We start from the raw sequence: 23,317 nt of genomic DNA, 5'->3' as shown, positions 1-23,317 counted from the left end.
TAGATGTAAAATTATATGATCAAACAAGCTGATCCTCAGCTTCAATGATAGCTAGCATACGAGTAATAAATTGTTCCATGCATTCATTCTTAGCAAAAGATATCTCTTTCTTTCTCTTCATCCGAGCAAGTTTTGTTTCCATATCTTGAATTCCACCTTCCATGGCTGTTGCTTCTACCATTATAAACTGTTTCAAGCACATTGTGCATCCTCTTTTTTCTGCCACTTCAACTTCTAGCCTCTTAATGGTCTTCTTTGCTTTCTGTTTTGGCAAGGCAATTTCAAGATTATTAATTCAAAATTAACCATATATAAATAATTTATCCAAATTTAAAGAATCCTAAAGATCGACTAGGGTAGCCAGCAATACTGAATCATAAATGTACCTAAAGTACTCTTGAGTTGTGTAGCTTTTTCTTTAAAACTCATGGGGCTTCTTTTTTCTTCATCATTCCAATCCACTCTCCTTCTGACTTATCCATATATGTATCGGTAATATATGAAGAGTCGAGATGTATGTTTATTGTTTACTTAAAGGTAAAATAGGTAAAAAAAAAAAAAGCCTCTGAATTAAAATTTAATAATTTTTCAAATTTCTATCATTTTTTGTAATTAATTAAACCATCAAATATTTATCTTCACCAATTGAGCCCTTAATAGAGAGAAAAAAGGTTAATTATTTTTATTTAATCGATGGTGGCTTAATTAAGCGAAAATAAATATTTAAAGTTTCAAGGGAATGAAATTAAATATTTAAGAGTTTAACTGATTCTAAATAAAAAATTTATAATTTAATTGATTGTAATAAACATCAAAATTTAGATAATTATTGAATTTTTATCAGAGGTTTTTTTTTTCTTTTTTACTTTTACTTAATTCTTTGGTTTAAATCAATATATTTGAAAGTTCGAAAATTTTCAGCCAACCAATTTTGTAATTGAAATGACGAAAGAGAGATTTGGACCAAAATCTCACTAATTTTTGTAGCATTAAGTATTAGAAAACTCTCATTTACACTGTCCGTAACGCCCTCATAAGATGAAAAATTCTTACCGTAAAAAAAAAAAAATAGTTGAATAAGCTCATTGAAAATATTTAGGAAAGTAAACATATAAATAATAAATGATTGGTTCAATTGATTAAAATTTTTTTTAATGAAAAAATTTTAAATTTGAATTCTATCGGTGATTGTTTATTAAATTATTTTGAATATATTATTTATAATTATTTATTTTTAATTATCAAATATGATATGTCTTATTTTAATTTAAAAAATTTAATAATTTATCTATTTAAAAATTTTTTTTTATTAAAAACAAAGTAGATATGTGGCCCTGGTTTGTTGGATTTTGATTCATAAGGAGATAGTAGACGGATCAAATTTAAGTAGAAAAAGTGCATTTATATTCCTTCACGTGAATAAGGGAAAAAAATGGAGAACGTGAGGGTAAGTAAGACTTGCAATTCAGGCTCGGCCCAAGCCCATTTAATATTCCCTAAATAAAAATAAATCGGATATAGGGCTTATTCTGTTGAGGTACATGAAATAAGTTGCATATTATTTTTTTTGAAAAAAAGAGGGAGGTTTGTGTCCTTTTATAATTTATCTAAAGATTTATTTTCGTTACCCGAGAAATATAGTGATTAGATTTGGGTTATCTATGTAAAAAAAAAAAGAAAAAAGAACAACAATGTTCTGGATTTGACGTTTGGATCAAATGGTGAATACTTCAGTGACTTGCAACCACTACTTGATCTAACCTTTGCTCTTGTTCTTGTTCTTGTTCACGTTGTTGTTCCTCGCTAATCACCTCCACTGCTTGATCTGCCTTCAAAGTTTTTCTGCCTATCTGCAATATTTTTGATCTCTTCTGAAATAATTACAAACACAAAATTAACAATAATGATCCGCATATAAAAGTCATTAGGGATGACAATAACCAGAAAATCAAATTTAAATCTGAATAAAATTTTCTAATTAAGGAAGCACCATTTTGTTTCATCTGCAATTTAGTTTTAAACTACTTTTGAATATTTTTTCAATGCATAAATTTTCTTAATTATAAAATATCACTTTTTATAATAAACTTGGTTCATCTAGAGATTTTTTTTTTTACATCACTTTTAAAAATTGAATTTTTTATATTTAAAAATCTAATACAAAAGAAATTTGGAAAGTCAAAAGATTCGCTTGACACTAGCATTTTCGGTTGAATAATAATACAGAAGAGATGATGGCTCGTTGGAGTGAAAGTCTTCTAATGGAGCGATTATCTGCACGAAATCGTTCGATGACTCGCGATAATAGAAAAATAATAAACGTCCAATGAAGATAGGTTCTCTATTCATTTTTCTTCTTATCTTCTTGTAGACTTGTTGGAATAATTGTTGCATTTTTTAGCTGTCTAAATCAAGTTGGCTTTTTTTCTTGTTTTGCCTTGCATGGGTTGCATCGGTTGAAAGTCACAGAAACTCTACTTTTAAAAAAGTCTCATACAATGGCATAGATGAATGAGCATCTTGATCTGGCTTCCTTTTTATTTCTCTTTTTTTTTATAAAAAAAAATTTGATATAGATAAATTTTTCAAATTTTCAAATTAAGATAAAATCTATTATATATGAAAATCTAAGACAAATGACTGTAGGTCATGTATTTGAGATTATTCCCAACAAATGATCATTGATAGGATTTAAATTTAAAATTTTTTCGTTGAATAGAATAATCTTAACCGATTGAATCAATTATTTGTTAGTTATTCGTTTTTTCTTTTTTCTGTTGATGGGTAATACATTAAATTAAAATTAAGAACACATTTAAATTGTACAAAAAATATTCTAAGTGGTCCTTGTCCAAGCTCTATGACAATCTAAGAATGAACCAGAGTATCGGATTTTGGGGCCGGAATCAAACTTAACCGTTCATGAGTTTAAATTCCATTCCGATTAGGTCTAAAGCATGCATTCGCCAAACCCAATGTTACCCCACCAAGATTTTTTTTTTCTTTTCAAAGGGAAAGAAACATGAATTCCACGGCACCAGATTGCTTTCATGTTCATATCTCCTTCTAAGGGAATTTCGTTGGTTTTCTAAACCCTCTATTCTTCTCCAATGCACAAAATAATTCTTGAAGATACTAAAACAAAAGATCTTATATATATATATATATATATCAATAAAAGAATGGATCCAAAGTTTTATGTCATGGGGGGTTCATTTTTGTTTTAAAGGTGAAAGGTCTTATTTAATGTTGTCAAATTATTTGTACAATTTTTAAAATGAATATGTTTGCTTTGCATTAAATAAATTTTGGAAAAGTTATTAGGTTAAGTAAAGAATTTACTGAACCTATATGGTTAAGCAAAACAAAATTTCGGAGTTAAAACAGGGTTCCTCCCTCCAATATGATTATATTGTCTAGGTCAAGACTGGGGCTAGATCGAAATAATCCACTACTAAGAAACACATAATTAAAGCATAAGTAAATGTTAATATCTTTGAATTCCATTGAGCCAAAGGTGTAGGTTTCTACCCAATGGCTTGGCCTTAAATTTGAACAAAGCATATCTCTCGCTTTAGCCTATTGGTCTGATCAGCTCACCCAACCCATTTATCAGACGTTGGTTCGGTACAAAGGTCGGGGTGAAAGTTGAATGCTGAATGCAACAACAACCTGGAACCTTATTAAACAATTAAGGCCGTAGAAGTTACAAATAAGACATTTCAAACAGAAGCTAGATGAGAAGGAAGATTTTTAATAGATTTCCAACATGATTGTTATCAATTTCTACACGGCTTTCATCCCTGTAGTTTTTTATATTGCTGAGAAAACTGGCTTGATATATTCGATTTAACCATAAAGTAATACTATATATATATATATATATATATATATTCAATTTCTATCCTGCCACCGGGCAAAGATAGGTTGGCATCCGCACAGCACAACCCGGAGCGTTATTCTTGGTGGACAAAGCTTAGTCTATCCACGTGCAGACTCTAAAGATAACAAATAACACAAAATACTAATTTTCAATTACATTTTTCCTTTAGTAAGTGAAGAAAGATACGTGCCTAAAGTATACTAAATAACTACTGCGATGAAACTAAACTACAATTGCCAACAAAACAAGTTAGAACACAAAGAAAGAGACGGAGAAAAAGAGAGAGAGGAGATTTCTTTGCTTTAGTTAAGCAAAGCTTCAGCTATTTATAAACTAGGCTCGAGCAAGCATTTCTGCATTTGTTTTTGACCTTTTGGCAAGAAGGGCGTGGGACCAAGATGTGAGCTCATGACAAAAAATTGGATGAAAATAACAATGCTAAAATGGTTTTGACTTCTAGGTTTTTAACAAGGGCGTTGGTTCAAGATGACATTGGATTTTTTTTTTTTAAGGGGATGGATCGCCCATACGCACGCCACGGTGGCTGGCTACTGGCCATTGATTGAGGTTCTCAACCCTCAAAGTCAAGGGTCCCCAAGCGTTTAATACGATCCTTCCATGGCGTAGCCCAAGCAAACTGAAGCTTTAAAATGTTTGTTAACTGGGTTGGGGCCTAAGGAAATAAGCAACAATTCAATCCCTTGACGACAAGCAGACCTTGCATGTTGATAGTGAACCCAGTAGTATTACAAATACTTATTATTGGGCCGTTGCTGGGTTTATTTAGTGATTGATTTTTCTATAGCCCATTCTTCGAAGCTCACACTATTTGCTAGTATGAAGCCTCAAAGTCTTGACTTTCCCTCCCGAATTCTTGGAACGTCAATACTCCAATTCTTGTGCCATCTATTTTTGTACTAACTGAATTCCACTATCATCTTTTTCACGCCAAATGCAAAAGTAAGTCGTCAGACTCACAGGAACAGAGCCGATCAAAATACAAATTTTAGATAAGCAGACTTTTTTCATTCTTTCAAGTAGTTAAAGATTATAAATCAACAATTAGGGTTATCATCCATTTCAAAAGACAACCAGTATATGATCAACAAATTGTCGGAAGCATTCATCTTTCTGGAGCATAAGCTCATTTACCCTCTTCATTCTCTCAATAGCAGTTTGAATGTACATTTGCCATTGCTGTTGCTTCATCCTTTAGCAACTCCTCCATTAACCTTGTTTCCCCTCTCCTTTCTGCCACTTTACCTTCCAATCCCTTCAGTCTTCCTTGCTTTGTGCTTGGTCTGGGCAGGCAAACTAAAGATTCAAAAACCATAATAAAACAAAATATTCTAACAACTACTAGGGAGGACCAGAAATAATTATAAGTAATCATACAATACTGAATGTCGGATTTCCATAAGGAGAAGAACAAAAAGTCTGCTATATATTTAAATCTCCAATCGTTTCACTGCCAGTAGTTAGCTTTCCAGTACCTGTAGGGCTCCTGCACAATAAGCTTGCCCCAGGATACGAGTGGTATATAAAACAAAAGTGCCATTTCCACCAAAGTACCGTTTCTTTTTTAGGTGAAGTTTATGCTGAGCTAATTTTTCAAGAGAATATAAATAATCAAGAAAATGAAGAAAATCATCCATATCTAGGTTAGATATTTTTGATGCTTTTCTTTTTCCTCTATACTCTAGTTGAGGAATAAGGTTTTGAGGTTATGGATTTGATTGATCTTTAAAACTAGAAGAGTCATCTGATGTGGTTTCATATGATGAAACTAGCTCATTCTTTACTATTGGGTTAGTAGGAAGAATTTCAAAATTGTCTTCTACTATACTATTATCTGCTTCTTTACTACTAACACCGATTGTGTCATAGTTAAACATATAATGATAATTATATTTTTGAAAATGTCTTTTATGTTTTTCATAAAAGGTTTCAATAGCTTGAAGATATTCGACCTGTTGTTTCGGATCTTTAGTTTTCTTCATTTTATACTTAAAGTTTTCAATTAAATATTTATAAGAATCAAAATCAAGTTTTTCTTGTTTCGCCTTTACTGAGGAAGATGAAAAATTATCATCAGCCATCATAATATTGTCATAATAAAGAGGTTTAAAGTCTGTAGATGTATCTGGAGGAACATGTCTTTGGTCCATCTTTTTTGCAAGCAAATCTATTTTATCTTCTATATTATCCATTTTTACAAATAACTGAGTGAAAAAAGAAGAAGAAAGATCAATTAAACCATTTATAGCTCTACTAATAGTTAGATTCAAACTTAGGATCTATATGTAAACTATGATTATAAACTTGATTTTTACAAATACAATTATTTTTTAAAGTTGATTCCATATTTTCGGTGCTTAAGATCAATGTGATTTTATATGAGTTACCAAAGGCTAGTCAATAATAAGGCATACAAAGCCCAACAAATCCAACAAATAACCAAAGATTCACGATATGAGCTTTAAAACATAAAATAACAACAAAAAATAAGAGTAGATATAAAGACTTTGTTTATAAAAATAAGATTACAAGATAGATCTGTAAGCTAAACTTAAAAAATATTACAAACCTTTTTACAAAACCTAGGGCTCTGATACTATTTACAGGGGGTGCGAAAAGAATCTATGTATAAAAGTTTTCAAAGAGAAAAGAAATATCTATTTTGGGTTATTTTACATTAAGTGGAGGAAAATAGGTAAGAGAAGATGGAGATGAAGAAAAAAAAGAAAGAGAGAAAGAAAGAGTAAATGGGAATGATTGAAAGGTCTCATCGAGCTAATTACAATGCAGGCTTAAATAAACAAAAATATGAATAGTAATATATACAGTTGTTGCTATAGTGTATAGTAGAATTTTTATCTACAGTACCGCTACAGTGACTTGCTACAGTAGTTTTAGTGACAGGTCTCTGTTTTCTATCTGCTATAAGACTTTTTGTTGGGAACAGTAACTACTATAGTACAACTGATTTTTGACTTCGAATATCTTTTTCTTTTTGTGTCGACAGTTAAGATTAACTTAGATTTGACTTATTCTTGTTGGAATATCTGCAGAGTAGTTTATCCTTCCATTGCATTATCTAGTTTTTGGAGTTTGACACCTTCTTTATCCAGAGTTTGGTGAGAATGTGAAGAAATGGATACTTGTTTTTTCTTCTACATTAGATGAGCACAGGAAACACCTAAATATTATTGCTCAAGAATTTATATTACATGGTATTATTTTAAGTTTAAAAAAGGTTGAACTTGAAAAAACAGAAATTGAATTTCTTGGTCTTAATCTATTTGTTAATGAGTTAACATTGTAGGATCATATCATCTCGAAGATCAAGGAGTTTCCAAAAAAATTGGATAATATTAAACAACTTTAATAATTTCTAGGTATATTAAATTATGGTAGACAGTTTTTCAAAAATCTTTCTAAAAAAAAAGTTTTCTTTTGCATAAACTACACAAAAATAATGATTTTGTCTGGACAACTACAGACTCAGATATTATTAAATAAATCAAATAAGAGCTAACTTATATTCTTAAAGTTTATCTACCTAAATAGGAAGATCTATTAATTTTAGAGACAGATGCCAGTGACGAACATTGGGGATGTGTCCTTAAAGTAAAAAATCTTCATCAAAAGGATGAATTGATATGTGGATATAATTTCGGTAAATTTAAACCAAATGAAATAAATTATATTATTTATGAAAAATAATTGCTAGCCATAAAAAATGGTGTACATCGATTTTATATCTATTTAGCCCCTGAGATCTTTGTTATCATAACAGATAACCAAGGAGTACGAGACTTCTTAAAAAACAAAAAGCTCTCTGAAAATCTCAAGCGAATTAGGTAATACAATTTTCTTTGTTAATATAATTTTCAGGTAGAATTCATTAACAGAGACAAAAACCTCATTGCAGACTATCTAAGCAGACTTTATAGATCGAGAAAAATAACCTATCCATAATCCTAAAAAATGTAGAATTGTAAAAAAGAAAACAGGTAAAAAATCTTTTTCTTCTTTTTCTTCTACTCTATCTTCTCCAAGATCCCCTGCTTTCCTTGCAAATCCTAACCCAAGATTTGATTTTTACAATAATCATATCCAAAGATTATTTTTCTATCAACCCCAAAACTTTATACCATCATTTATGTCATCTCCTTTGAGGATTCAACTAAAATTCTCTCAATTTGCTCAAGATCCAAATGAATGGACCCTTATGAGTTACTCTCAAATAGTTTCTTCAGCAAAACAACTGCTAGAAAAAATAAAACTCTCTAATTTGATATTAAAGATTTTTGTAACCCTGGACTTAAACCACGAGTCTATAATTTGCTGAGCAATATTTCAAAATCTCATCTCTCAGAAAACAAATCTAGCTTTGCAAAAGGATGACCAAATTAGCTAAATTTTTGGTCAAACAGGCTGATGAAATTTAGAAGTTTAAAGAAACAACTTTCCAAAGCCTTCTTTCTACTAATCTGCTAAAATAGTAAGATATTAATTTTTTTGCTTTGAAAGAAAATCAGTACAGTGTTCAAGAAATAAATAATTTCTTGAATTTATATAAATATTTTGAAAATCATAATTCTCCACAGCTAAACAAGCTCAAAAAAATTATTTTGTTTGAAAAAGCTACAGTTTTCCTAAGCAAGGAACTATTTCAACAAATAAAATTTTCAATTACTCAGACAACAAAAAAACTATTAATCAAAATTTTTTTTGAACATTATTATTCCTTATATTCATATTACTACCACTGGGGATCATATTCTGAAAATTAAATTTCGTTTAAATCATGAACCTTTTGATGTAATTAGTATCGACCTTGGAATAGTTAGTCAAATCCTTGTACAAATCCTTTGATTTGATTAAAGATTTTTTAGCTTTTATAAAACATCATTTTCATAAAGCTATAAACAACAGTCATTATTTCTTTTATATACATTTTACCATTACCAGTCTTCTTGGTTGTTATCAACGAGAGAGATTTTTTCAAACCTATTAAATTTAGGAAATGAAAAAAGTCCTTTTTGGCTCAATGTTAAACCCAACAATAGAAGCTTTAGAAATTTCTGAAACACTAAACAAGATTGTTTCAAAATATTCAAATCCAACACAATATCAATTCCAAATAGGAATTGAAATAATGGAAAAAGCCTCATATCTCCTTCAGTTGGCCATTAGAGATAGTTTCCCAAAAGCTATCATACAAACGGATGGAAGAAGGATTTTTGCAATAATTTATTATGCTACCTTTCAAGCACCCTTCCAAACTCAACCAGAGGCAATCCAACTTCTAGAAAGACTTTTCAAAATAGAAGATATTGATTATCCTATAGAAACACTATATCAGTATCAAGAAAGATGAAAAATATGAAATCAATTTAGATCCGCTTCTCCACATTATCACCAAACTCTAGATGAAAAAGGTGTAGAACTCCAAAATCTAGATAATGTAATGCAATGGAAGGATAAACTATTCTATCGATATTCCAACCAAGAATAAGCCAAATCTAAGCTGATCTTAACTGTTGACATAAAAAGATAAAGATATTCGAAACCAAAGACTAGCTTTACTGTAGCAGTTACTGTTCTTGATAAAAAGTTCAGTAGCAGTCACTGTAATAGATAAAAGACAGAGACCTGTCACCGAAACTACTATAGCAAGTCACTATAATAGTACTGTAGATAAAATTTTACTGTACACTGTAGCGAAAACTATACATAATTACTATTCATGTTTTTGTTTATTTAAGCCTATATTGTAATTAGCTCGGGGAGGCCTTGTTTTGTTCTCTCTTCTTGGAAATGCCCCAACTGAGCTATCGACAAATTGAGATTACAAACATATACTTTTGATCATCAGTCAATATGAAAAAAATACTCATGTTCTTTTCTATAGTATATAATTCATCATATTCATATAAAAAAAGATGGGTTCCTTTTCTTAATTAAACTTTTAAGAGAAATTAATTAAAGAAATTAAATAAAAAAATATATAATAACTAAAAGGCATTTTGAATTAGTGAGTTTTTATTCTTTATCATCCAGCTAGGAATGGATGGTTCTTGTTTCATGATTGATGTCATGTCATGTCATGTATAGGCCACCATATGGAGCTATAATTTAGAGGTGTAAAATGGGTTAAATTAATCATGACTTTGGTCTACTTAAACTCGAGCTAGTAATATCTAGTTGATGGAAAGTTATTATGATAAATAGAGTCAGATTGGATTAACATTTTTGAAACTTACTCAAAGTTTAATTTGACTCATTTTTTAGATCATTTATTTTAAAGTTATTAATAAAATATTTAAAAAGATAATATTTTAAGTATATTTTAATACTTAAATATAAATAAAATTAATTACTTAATAATAAAATATTTTCACAATTTAAATTGATCAAAACTTGAGTTTTGAAAAATTTTATGAAAGCCTAATCTGAGTAGTGTCAAGTTCAATGGATAGGGTTAGGATTTATTTGAATAGGCGATAAGATTGATTTCGATGATATTAAAAAAATAGTAATTATGAAATTAATTACGGTAAATGTGAGATTGAATGCAATAATGGTGAGATTAAAATCAGTAACAAGATATGTGTTTGAATACAAACGTAGTGATAATAGTGACATGAAGTGTAGTGAAAAAAGAAAATGACCATTAAAAACATTAAATTAGAACATGCATATAATAAAATTTATAATATATTTGATATTTTTTAAATTAATAAATTATTAAAAATTATTAAAATTAATTTATATCAAATCTTAGGGTTGAAAATTTTGAGTAGTGATAGAAAAGGAGAAGAAAACAAAAAAAATTTAAGTTTTCCTATAAACAACAACTCATTTAAGCATATGATAGAAATGAAAAAAAAGATTAATGTTAAAAGTCAAACTCTTAAAATAGTATTTGGTATTATTTTTAAGATCACCATAGTAATTTAATTACTATGACGATAAGATCACCAAGGTGATTTGGTCACCAGTGATCTTAAATTACCATGTTTAATACTAATATTATAAATCATTGTATTTGATATTATATAAAATAATAAATTATACAATATAAAATATCCAAAATAATTTTCTAAAAAAGTAAAATATTTAATACTTATTGAATAAAAAATTTATAAAATAGTTAAATGTTATTCTATAAAAAAATTACAAAGTATAAATCAATTTTGATAAAAAAGTTTCTAAAAAAATTATTAAATAAATACATTATCTTTTCTCTAATCAATATAAATTTAAAATATAAAATCCTTTTTGAATAAGTGATTAAAAAAAATAAACTTTGTAAAATTTTTAGTGACTAGATTTTTGACATAATGCTAAATATATTTTTCATGAGAGTAAATTAATTAGTTAAAAAATAATATTAAAATTTATTTTTTCATACTGATAAAACTTTCTCATTATTTAGATTAGGAATCAAATTACTTATCAAGACAATAATTTTATCAACCAAATGATTTAAGATTACTTTTACATAAAAATTTTAAATTAATACTAAATAAAATAATATAATTACTGAATACAAATTAAACGAATAATCTAATACCAAATACTCTCCCAAGCTCCAATCTTCGATTGGTGTGTTAGTATGATTCAGAGACCTCAACACAGCGCAACTGATGTTGTCCAAACACGATTAATAATGAGATTGGAAAGAAAATGGCCTAAGGCCCTAAACGCACCAGGCAGGGTCCAGTCAAAAACCAAATGAGAATGGCGACTGCTTGCCCCTTCCTCCCTACCTCTCCCCTAATGACTGAGAAGCGGAAACTTAACAATAAAAATGTAGTAATGATTCCTTTCTTCATAGATCATAAGATTTCTACTATTTCCCCTTTACGAATATATGTTTTAACGTGACACACACATAAAATATTTTCCTTCCTATTACACTTAACTCTAAGTTTCCCAAAAAAATTTTTTAACTTGACTTTATGGCAGTCTTTTCAATTATAGAGGGAGACAGATCACCACCGCGCGACATTTCAACGAGTCGATCGAGAATCGTTCGACTGCTCGTGACAGTTAAGAAATCATAAATGTCCATTAAATTTAAATTGTTAATGTTGAAAGTTACATGATTTGTAATCTTCATAAAATTTTATTACAATTTAAAAGCATTCAACTTTGGACCTATTATCCATTCCCAACAACGTGCTTTTTTAAAAAAAAAGAAAAAAAAAGTTTAGTTCTTGTCTTTCATGTGTTGTGGGGAAATGCATAAAACTAAACCGAATTGGAAGTAAAAAGAGTTTTTTTTCCCACACTTAGATGCTTTCTAATCTTAATTACTTAAATGAAACATTTTTAAACTTTATTAAAAAATACAGATATTTGTACCCTCAATTAAATTCCAGATCAGCATTTTTCTCCTCATCAGCTTCTCCTTCCTTTCACTTCTCTATCCTTCTCCTCGCAAGGTTGTGCCTGCAAGCCTACAACTTAAATCCACATCTCCATTCCAAATTGCAATCCAAAATTTTTCAATGAAAGCCCCAGTAGCTCGAAAAATGGGGACTTCTCTGTAAATGTAATTAGTACAGACATGCAGATAAGTTTTTTCTGAGAGAGAATTCTTCTTTACCCCTTTAGGTGTTCTTGAGTCGAATATTGCTAAGCTTTTGGCTATCAATGTTGCTTTGGAGACTTTTGTGAATTCTGGGCGGTTTGTTGGTGTTCATTTGATAATCGAATCTAATTCGTTGATTGCCTTGAACAGGTGTACAAGAAAAGAAACTAGACTATGGAAATTATGGTCGGTTTTTCTTACAGATCTATCATCCTTGTAAAAGTGCAAAGTCAAATTCCAGAAAATTTATAGAAAGGCAAACGGATTGGCTGATGCATTAGCTAAAGGAGGGGTACTTGACAAAGTTGAGAACTTCATTCTCGGATGACAATGTTAGCTACAGGGTCTGCGAGGTGAAGTTCCTCATTTTCTTGTTTACTACTAGGGGCGCTTTTCCACTTGTTATTTAGTTGTGAGTTAATATTTATCTCTCCCGTATTTTCTTGTTTTGTTTTGGTGTGTATACCAGGCTTGGTTGCTGATGCTGGGTTTGTTTCGGTCTTAAATTATGGTATGTAACAGGCTTGTTCCCAGATATTGGGTATTGCGGTAATCGTTGTAACATAGACAAGAAAAAACCTATACAGAACGGAAGTGATTCCATGATGGGAGATACTTGTCCAAATTATATGAGGTGGACATCTATGAGAGTTCCCATTATGATGCAATATTGCTAAAAGAGGACTTGAAGAATAGAAATTGAAAAAAGGAACACTGCTAAAAATACAAGCTTTCTAAATTTTTTTCACTTATAGATAGATTTTGATTTAAAAAAAAAAGTAATAGTCTGATGAATGTTGTAATATTTGTTGTAACTCTAATTACAAAAAAATCAAATACTATTGATTTTTGACAAAAAAATTATAAAGATAAGAAACAATTGAAGTGAAGAGGAAAAAAAAACAAAAATGATGACATGGTATGAAGTTTTCCATTTAGAAAAATAAGATTAAAAATATCCTTATTAAGGAATAAAAATTTTATTTTATCTTAATGCAGGAAAAACCCATGTAAAAAGCCTTATGAATTTGTAATAGAGAAATTATTTGATAAATTAATAATAGGGTTTTTTAACTTTATAAATGAGGTTGAGATAGTGATATATATCTCATTTTTTTTAAAATAATTTTTTATTTTTTAAATATTCACTAAGTAACATATATCTCCATTTTAATCTCACTTATAAATTTAAAAAAATTTTACTATGAATATATTTGATAATTTTTCTTTATAAAATAAAGCAAAGACCATAAGTCAAAATAAATTGAGTGATTCCATACATGATCATGCATGTACCCAAACAAGAAAAAGACACCCAGATAATCATGTATCAATATCGATGGAGAGTGACTCTCATTGCTAACAATATTTCTTGACACAAAATATGGAGTATAAATTATAAATTTAGGGCTTCAGCTCTATTATTTCATATAATTATTTACAAAAAATGACTTTTGATAAATTTAGATTTTAAATCTTAATATATGTAATCATTTCTCTTATCCCGCTCTTCTTTATAAAAAAGGAAAATACTATTTACCTTTTAAAATTTTTTTCCATTTCTTCTCATCTCTTTCTCTTTCTTATTATAATGATCATCACTTGAAAATAAATCTTCTGTGTTTGTATCAAACCTACTCGCTAATCCTGATATACTTGCCAAGGCGATTTCAGCTGGACAACAATGCGGTGAAACATCTTCAGTCACACGAGTCTGGTAGAATAACAATTATACCATTGTTTCAACTTCAACATCTGTCAAGTAGAATTTTTTGGGATTGTATGTTTTTTGAGGCTTGCTTATTATAGTGACGAACCCATGTGCATTTTATTCGCGGAAACAAACAAAGTGAAGAAAGAGTTATTATAGCAAACACTAGAAGATACAAATGGAATTTAACTTATGGATGGGCATCCCTTGGATGTCTGCATTTTTCTGCACATTCAGTTCAAGTGTGTCTGAATCGATGAAGCATTTATAATTTACTTAAAAAAAATGTTTTAAACTTAATAAAAACAGTCTTGATAAAGAAAGGAGATGGATATCTTGCATTCTCAAATGCTAAAAATGGTTGTTTCAAAAACAAGGCACTGGAAAGCCAATTTTCCAACCTTTTCTTTGATGCACTTGAAGTAGTGAATTAATCTGCACATTGTGAAAAGTTTTGGTAAACTGGGTTTTAATGTCAGGAATATTGCAATTTTGCTCAGCTTTGGTGCACCATTCTGCCACTCCTAGTCCAGTGCATTAAATCTAAGATTTTTAGCTGGTCTTTTACAACCAGCACAACTTGTATGTCCTATGCAAATACTAGAATTTGCCAAAACCCAAAATCTATTTCTTCTTTATTGTTCCAAATAAGGCAAACCTGTTAAGCCTATTATAACGATGATTAACGAAAGAACATATTCAAGTTTCTAAGTGGTTATAGATCATCTGTTTATCCCAACTATTTAAAAATGAAATTTGAATCTTTTACCATCTTTTGCACCAGCTATGTTGAATCTGCACCGAAAACAGTTCTCATACATGACTATTATTTCTTGATTACTCTGAAATTTGAGAATGGAATTTCCATGCCACAAGAAAACGCTCAAACCTTATAATGGAGCACACAAACTAACCCCAGATGGAACTATGGCACGTAATCCACAATTTCTACATTTCTAATTTGGCTGTGCTTTAATTTGATTCACAACAAGTCGTAAGTGGCCCTGCAATAGCCTATTCAGGAAGGGTTCTCTCTTTATGTGAGAGCACTCACTGTGTTGTTAGCACGTTTAAATAAATCCCACATCACAGAGAAGAAAATGAGAAGGGGCAAGAATCTGCTCATAAAAGAAGCGGACTTTGATGAGTTTAAGCATACCTTTCTCGGCCTTTTGGCTAAGATCAAGTGTAGTATCTGTTCTTATCAGTTTAATATCTGATACGTGAGCCATTGGCTCACATGATATTAAATTTATTTTTCAAGGGGGGGAGTCCACCACAATAGCTTGCTATTGGGGCTCTCAAGCGTCGCCTGAGCGTTGCACTACAGCTTGGGCCTGGCGCGCCTCGCCAAATCAAGTCTAATTATTTTCGGGTCTGTATTCATATTACCAGAATCTGTGAGCTAAGTCTCTATTAGAATTTTGATTTTTTGCCATAAGATGTCCCTAACATTCATGCCAGATGTTCTGCAAGGATGGTTGGATCAAAGCTACCCATTAATCTTGATGTAATGCTAAGGCTTTTCGTCTGGATAAGAATGCGGTTACCTACCTTCAGTCACTATTCTGATGGAAAAACAATTATTGTTTTGCGTTACACTTTTTTCAGTCAGTATTTTGGTGGAAAAACAATTAAACCGTTGTTTCAACAAACTTGAAGTCTTGAAATGGTAACTTGTTTCATATAATGCTCGACAGATTTTGTCTTTATAGCAAGTTAGTTGTTGTTGAAGTGTGATGTAGAGGTTCTATATGTACGTCTTCTATTGTATGGCCCTGTATGCAGATTTTAAGTTTGATTATGACTGCAGTTGTGAAAGTGTAAGTCTGTTTTTCAGCAACCAGGATGCTATGCAACATTTATGATAAAGAGGTCTTTAATTAATATTACCAGGCACAAAGATTTACTAGCCAAAGCTTGTTTTTCTCCCAGCAATAAAATATGTTTTTCCCTTTGTTGTTTCCTCTTTAACTTGCTCATACTTTTATTGACAGAATTGGTCAGAAAATCACTGGATAGCTACAGAAATACTTAACCTATAAGATCACCATATTGAAGGTGAGAAAAGATAATCCAATTTATGCAATCGAGATCAATAGAGGGATGAGACAAAGCTATGTCTGAGATCTCAACATGTTCCTTACATGTCTAACTTGTGATGGATTGTGGCCAAAATGTTCCTCATTGGAAAATATTAGACAAGGTTAAGATTTTGTCTTAAGGTAGTGAAACTCAAAGCATGTTTCCTTTTATTTTTCTTTGTGTACCAATATGCTACAAGGTCATTATTTCTTGATTAAAAACCATGGTCCAAAAGGGAATTTCAGGACATAAAGAAAGGCTTAAATTCAAGAATGGGTTGTTGAGATACCCCAGGTGAAATTACCAGAGCTAATTCAAAGCTCTTATTGCCATTCTTTCATGTGCAATCGAGTTTATTCAGTAGTCTTAAACCTTTTCTTGTGTCATGCAGCTATTTGAATAGATTGATTTCCAGGTTCTTTTAAAAAAACTTGATATAGTTATTCCAACAAGGGAAAAAAAATCGTACATAAGCAAATAAGATTCAAAATTCTAACTAAGAAATCATGCCATAAGATAATGCTATTGAGTTTTATACATAGTAATAAAGAAACTCACATCAATTAAATTGAGATTATTTCGGATATATAAATATTTGTATATCCAAAATAATTCCAATTTAACTGTGAGATATCATTTTTCACAATTCTAATTATAAAAACTTACTCAAGTTTCAAGCACACCATAATTATCAATTTATACATTCTAAAAAGTTATTTACCAATTCAAAGGAAACCCTGCTTAAGCATCAGAAAAGCTTCAGCTTCCTTCATTTCCAGAAAGTTGTCCATCAACTCATTCCTTCTTGTAATCAGCAGTTCAAATTTAATCTCGGCCTGAGTAGCTTCTATTTTTGCTGCCATTAGCGACTCTGCCGACTCACTCATCTCTACTTTCATCCTTGCCAATTCGGTTTGCATCAGCACAACCTGGAGCCTGGATTGGCACCGATGCAACTTCTTTCCAACAACTTTGGCCCTCCTCCCTTGTTTGCAAACGGCCGACATATAAATTAAAGTGAGACACAGAAGAAATTATTGCTTGAATAAGGAATCTTGACATATATGAAAGAAGACAAAGACATCAAAATCTTGGGTCCCAAGGCCATGCTTTTGTCCCATCAAGGATGGGACCACGTTGTTTGTTTCTTAACAAAGTGCTCTTGTATTCAATCATAAAAACTCAATAGATATTTTATTAAAATAAGCCTGACTACGAAAATATATATAATTAAAGAATTTTGTAATTGCTCTTTTTGAAAATTAAAGATAAATTGGAAAATATCAACAATTTTCATAGTGTTAATTGGAGGGAAAAAATTAATCTTACCGGGGCTGGTGCTTTCCCTGCTCGGAAAATTCTTCCTGCCTTGTTTCCTGTATGACCTGAAAGTATATGGATTGGAGTTATAAATATGAAAATCAATGTATGGAAAAGCACATGTATTTTAATTTCTTCTCTTGGTCTGAGAAAATTAATGTTAAAAAAAGGAAGTACATCCTTGATTTTATTTATTTTTTTGTTCAAAGGGTATAATTTACAATTTTATGTAGTTCGAAAAATGTTTTAAATAACCGCAATTAAATAATATTCAAGATGTCTCATGATAAAACACACACGCAGCAGTTAAAACTTGATTAATTTTAAGTTTGAAATCTGAATTTGAATCTTAAAGAGGAAAGAGATTTCTAAGATAAGAGAAAATTACTTCTTATTATATAATTTTAAAAAAACATATATTAAAAAATTCTTCAAAAAAAATTCCATGACATAATCATTACATTAAGTTCGGAGAAATAAATTAAGAAAAACCAAATAAATAAATCAACATAAGGTTAAATCAATCCTACGCACGGAAGACCTAAGCTTAAGATTTAAAATTCTTCCTCTTTCTTTTTTTCAATTGATCAAGTTATCAGAATCCGATATTTGATCATTGAAATTAAAAATATTATTTTATGATAAAAAAAATTTTTGAATGGCTTAGGACCAGGAGCTAGCATTCCTTTGCTATTCATATTTGGAATTTGGCGACAACGATCGCCATCTATTTTTTATTCCATCTGGCAGGCAGGAATCGATCAAAGTTCTCCAGGGGGACAAAGACAAGTAATATACAATGTTCTAATGTTAGTTCTAAGTTTGAACTGAATTTGACCTGGAGGGTCTTGAACAGTTCAAAACAACAAAAACGTAACCTATCCAATCTAAGCCAGAGCTCTAAGGATTTGGTATCAGCCCAAATAATGAAAAAATGGAACCAAAACGAACACATTAATTAGGTTGCTGTGTGTTTTGGCAGTTTTTCTCAGTCAGACTAACCTTTTACCAGCTATTTTTTCTTTGCTTATCCATTCCATGTTTAATTTCAGCTTTTTCATATCTTCTCCTTTCTGGGGGATGAAATAAACGGAGATGTGATCAGCTCATGACGATTATATGAAAACAAAATATACAAGAATTGAACAGAAACAAAGCATACAGCAATTAAAGTAATGGAAATTGAAGAAATTTGATACCCTTTGCTTGCCGTAGGGTGATCTTGCAGCCCCTTTTGTCATTTCACGGATCAGTGATAGAACTGAAGCCTGCCAATTCTAATGTGTGCTGATTTGGTTTCCAGCTTCGGTGGGGTTTGCCTAATATATTATATAGATAGACAAGGAGGGCTATAAGAAGCATCTAGACTGCTTGAGCTCTGGTCAAATTCCACGTGCGCTGGTTTGAACTTTTTCGCTGAAAATATGTCAGTGTATCTAGCATCCGTCCGTACGAAAAAATTGAGAAGAAGGTTTTAGATGAATTTCGTAAAATTTTAAATTAAAAATGATTAAATTAAAAGATTTTATTACGTGTGTAAAATTTTTAATAAATTTAATAAATTTTGATAATATTTTTAGAAAAATATTTTTAATAATAATATTAATAAAATTTTTATTATTAAATAAATTTAAATTATAAATAATATTTTATATATTATTTATTTTCATATTAAATTTTATTACTCTATTGATTTAAATTTTTTCATTAAAATTTTTATTAAATTAATTTTTTTTAAATTTGCAAACTTCACTTAAAAAAGTTTTCTCCTTCCAAGATATTATATTATCTTTTTTTATTTTTCGATATTGATAATTTTTTCCTTAATTATAAAGTTATTTAAAACTTTAGACATTATTAATTGGAAACTAATAAAAAGTTGTGAAATAAAGTTAGACATATATATATTTATGTACAAATAAATATTAATTAATTATTTCAAGGTCAATTGAAAAGATTCAACTATAACCATGCATCTAGGTACATTTTAATGTCATGCATCACATGTAATTTAATTCTTGCAGTGAAGCTAGAGGCTTAGAGCTCACAAAACCCTTTTATATATTTATCAAAAAAAGTAAAGCCTAGTACTAAAATTTACTTCACATAAACAATCTACCGCCATTTCGATAATGACTCTGACACAGAGGGATTCAATTTCACCGCACCAAAGTCGATTTTGGGTTCAAAATGTCATTGTATATCACATGCTAGTGCCATTTTGGCCCCCAAACATAGTTCTGGTGTAATAAAATGAATCTTCATCATGCTGTTGACCTACTATTAGATATAAATTAAGGGAGTTGTCACCAATATTTTTTGTTTAGGTGTGATTAATTACTTGATCAAATTTATCCTATTAAAAAAGAAGTCTCAATATTAATTTAAATATCTTTAAATAGTAGATTCTGATCCACAAAATCATATTTTAAGTTAGAGAGTACGGTTATGTGTGAGGAAGGTTATAACACCCTCACAATGTCCATCAAAAGATGATACCGGTTTAATTTTAAATTATCCAAGCTTTAAATATATTTGTAATTTACCAACATATTTAATATTGAAAATTAATTATAAAATTATCTCAATAGTTTAGTAGTAATTTAAGATAATTTTTTCACCTTAAGAGTATTCATGGAGACTAGTATCCCACCCTGGAGAGGTTCTGTCGTCGAATTTATTATAGTATTTTATTAAAAAAATTAGTAAAATTTCTTAATAGTTTGGTAGGATTTACTTTGAGACAGATCTTTTAATAGTTTGGTGATATCTTATTGTAAAAGTGTTTATAAAATTTTATTTTATTTTTTTTTAAAAAATTCATTAAATCTCTTAATAGTTTGGTAAGACTTAATTTAAGAAATAATCTTCCAACAGTTTGGTAGGAGAAAAATATTTTTTTTTGGAAACTAATTTATGAAGTTTTTCAATAGTTTGATGAATTCCATAAAATTTAAATATATGAAAATTCTCCAATAATTTGGCAGAATTCATGAATTTATTTGAACAAGATTTTTATTTTATTTTATCTTTTTCTCATTGTTTTTTGTAGAAAGGAAATTTTTTATTTTGCAAAATATTTAACAAATGATAAATTACTTAAGGGAAATAAATAAATAAATAAACTAGTAAAATAAAAAACTAAAAATCAAAATCAAAATCAAAATATAAGATAAATATATGAAAAGAAAATGAAATCTAAAAATAAAATAAAATTAGAAAAGGGAAAACTTACGATTAAAATCAGATCAGCACTCTAGTAAGCACGCGGGTTAGTGGGTTATTCGTAGGTCTGAAGGCCTCCCAAATGTTGTCGTTTTGGGTTGCTATATAAGTCACTTTTCAGTATTTTACCTCGAAAGATATCTGTTCTCTCTCTACCTAGAAAACGCTCTGACCTCTCTCTAAGACCCAGCAAAAAACATTATTGAAAACTATAAAAGTTTGTTGATTTTTGAAAAAATCACTGAAATCCCACTAGAAAATTCAAACTTTCATAAAAAAATTTAAATGTTCATCCAAAAACGCATATTTCCTAAAAAAAAACCCAAAAGTTTCCTAGATTTTCCAGATTTACTCAAAATCTTTCTAGAAAGTTAGTCCTAATCCCAGAAACTTAAATCTAAACCCAAAAGCTTCGAACCTAACCCAAAATCAAAATCTCAAAAACTTCTTGCTACCCAGAAACTGTTTCCAGAGTAACAACCAAGCTTTTTCACCAATTTTTTTGTATCTCCTATTATCTAGAATCTTAGTTCAATGTATAGGCATTTATAGGATAGATTTTAGAAAATAGACAAAACCAATCTCAAGCTTGAATCTTGGGATTGGATTCTACCCGAACCTCAATTTAGGTCTACGTTCCTTGTTGATTTCCTAGATTGATTAAAAATCCTTTGATTTGGGTTTTGATTCACCTTTTAACCGAATTCAATTCCAAGTTTCAATTTCTTTAGTCATTAGTTAGGAAAGAAAATAAAAAAGAAATAAATAATAATAATAATAATAATAATAATAAAATTGTAGTAATAATAACATATAATATAATACTATACTATAATAATAATCTATACTATAATCAAATAGCATACTATGCTATGGTAATAATACTAATAATAATGAAAATAATAATAATAACAAAAATTGACCCTGGATACAAATAGGTGTTTATAGTTGTTCCTCTTTATATATTTTTGTTAAACAAGGATGATGCAAAGATCTAGATGCCCACTTTGTTCTAAAAGTCGAATCAATAAGCAAAAATTATAGAGGCTAAACCACAATTTTGAAAAATAATCTAAATTGAGATAATATCAAATGACTGGGATTGAGCCACAAGTCTAAAAGATAAAGTGACTAAGGATCGAGTTAAGGTTAAAGATAAATGATCGAGACTGAACCTCAAGTCAAGAAAGTGATCTGGACTAAGCCAAGATTGAATGACCAAGATGAAATAGCAAGTCTGAAAACTGATTTGGATTGAGCCGAAATCGAATGACCAAGACAAAAATTGCAAGTCTAGAAAATGAAGCGACCAGGACCGAGTCGAGGCTGAAAATGAATTACTGAAACAAAATCGCAAGTCAAAAAATAAAGCAACCAAGATCGAATCGAGGTAAAAAATTAATGACTGGGATGAATTAGAAAAATGATCTAGACTAAGCCGAGATTGGATGACTGGGACAAAATCATGAGTCTAGAAAATAATCTGGACTAAGCTGAAATTAGATGATTGAGACGAAACCATGAGTATGGAGTCGAGGTCGAAAATAAATGACCAGGATGAAATCGTAAATTAGAAAATAAAACGACTAGGATCAAGTCGAGATTGAAAATGAATGATCAAAATGAAACTGCAAGTTAAAAAAATAATCTGGATTAAATCAAGATTAAATGACTGAGACAAAATCGTGGTCTAAAAAATGATCTACATTAAGCTGAGATTAGATGATCAGGATAAAATAGCGAGTCTAAAAGATAAAGGACCAAGATCGAGTCAAGGTAAAAATTAAATAGCCGAGATGAAATCACGAGTTAGGAAATGAAGCAGCCATGACCAAGTTGAGGTAGAAAATGAATGACCAAGATGAAATCGTGAGTAAAAAAAAAATCTAAACTAAGCTAAGATCGAATGACTGAGATGAAATCATGAATCTAAAAAGTGATCTAGATTGAGTCGAGATCGGATGATTGAGATGAAATCATAAATCTAAAAGATAAAGCAACCAAGACTAAGTCGAGATTGAAAATGAATAACCGGGATGAAATCGCAAGTCAAAAAAATAATCTAGAATGAGCCACGATCAAAATGAGTGAAAAGTGACAGTGTAATGATGTAAACGTATGTCCTATCTAGGATGCAAATGTAAACACAATATATGTAGTACCGATGTCATGAAATTTTGATTACGGTGATAGGTTCCTAAAACTCCACTAGTCTTTCTTGGCTTATCAGTATTAATAATCTCAAGATAAATTTTGTTAGCTAATTCATATCCTTCTTCTCATTTGGTCATGATTCACTGGTTATGTTGACAATCTATCACTAAATTCATCATTGGGTCACTTGTGTCACTTTTTTTTAGGTTTCTTTCAATTGTTTCATTATAGATTTCTTTTAAAAGAATGGAAAAATTTTTACAAATATTATCATTCATTTATTTTCTATCATTCAAATTAGTGACAAATACGATACATTTTCTTGATTTAT

At 29.9% G+C, this 23,317-nt stretch overlaps 1 protein-coding gene, 1 long non-coding RNA gene and 1 other non-coding gene across 3 annotated transcripts; 2 read left to right on the top strand and 1 right to left on the bottom strand.

The window, feature by feature from the left end:
* The first annotated feature begins 14,808 nt into the window (after positions 1–14,808).
* On the top strand, positions 14,809–16,089 carry LOC111277078 (uncharacterized). Its single transcript, XR_002688655.2, has 2 exons — positions 14,809–15,577; positions 15,667–16,089. It is a non-coding gene; the product is annotated as an uncharacterized LOC111277078 (long non-coding RNA).
* LOC149518200 (U2 spliceosomal RNA) lies at positions 15,358–15,553 on the top strand. The gene has a single exon (XR_016343871.1). It is a non-coding gene; the product is annotated as a U2 spliceosomal RNA (small nuclear RNA).
* Positions 16,090–16,767: 678 nt separating the features above from the next.
* LOC149518199 (uncharacterized) lies at positions 16,768–18,941 on the bottom strand. Its single transcript, XM_022863227.2, has 4 exons — positions 18,807–18,941; positions 18,610–18,680; positions 17,617–17,672; positions 16,768–17,272 (listed from the first exon to the last, which is right to left on the bottom strand). Exons 1-4 carry the CDS (start codon positions 18,846–18,848, stop codon positions 17,013–17,015), a joined length of 429 nt encoding a protein of 142 aa, XP_022718962.1. The 5' UTR covers positions 18,849–18,941; the 3' UTR covers positions 16,768–17,012.
* Positions 18,942–23,317: the final 4,376 nt, after the last annotated feature.

This window comes from Durio zibethinus, chromosome 7, assembly GCF_047325235.1.
Source record: "Durio zibethinus cultivar Kanyao isolate XHJ-2024 chromosome 7, ASM4732523v1, whole genome shotgun sequence".
NCBI lineage: Eukaryota > Viridiplantae > Streptophyta > Magnoliopsida > Malvales > Malvaceae > Durio > Durio zibethinus.
The sequence above is the reverse complement of the archived record's forward strand: the minus strand, read 5'-3'. Positions and strand labels throughout refer to the sequence as shown.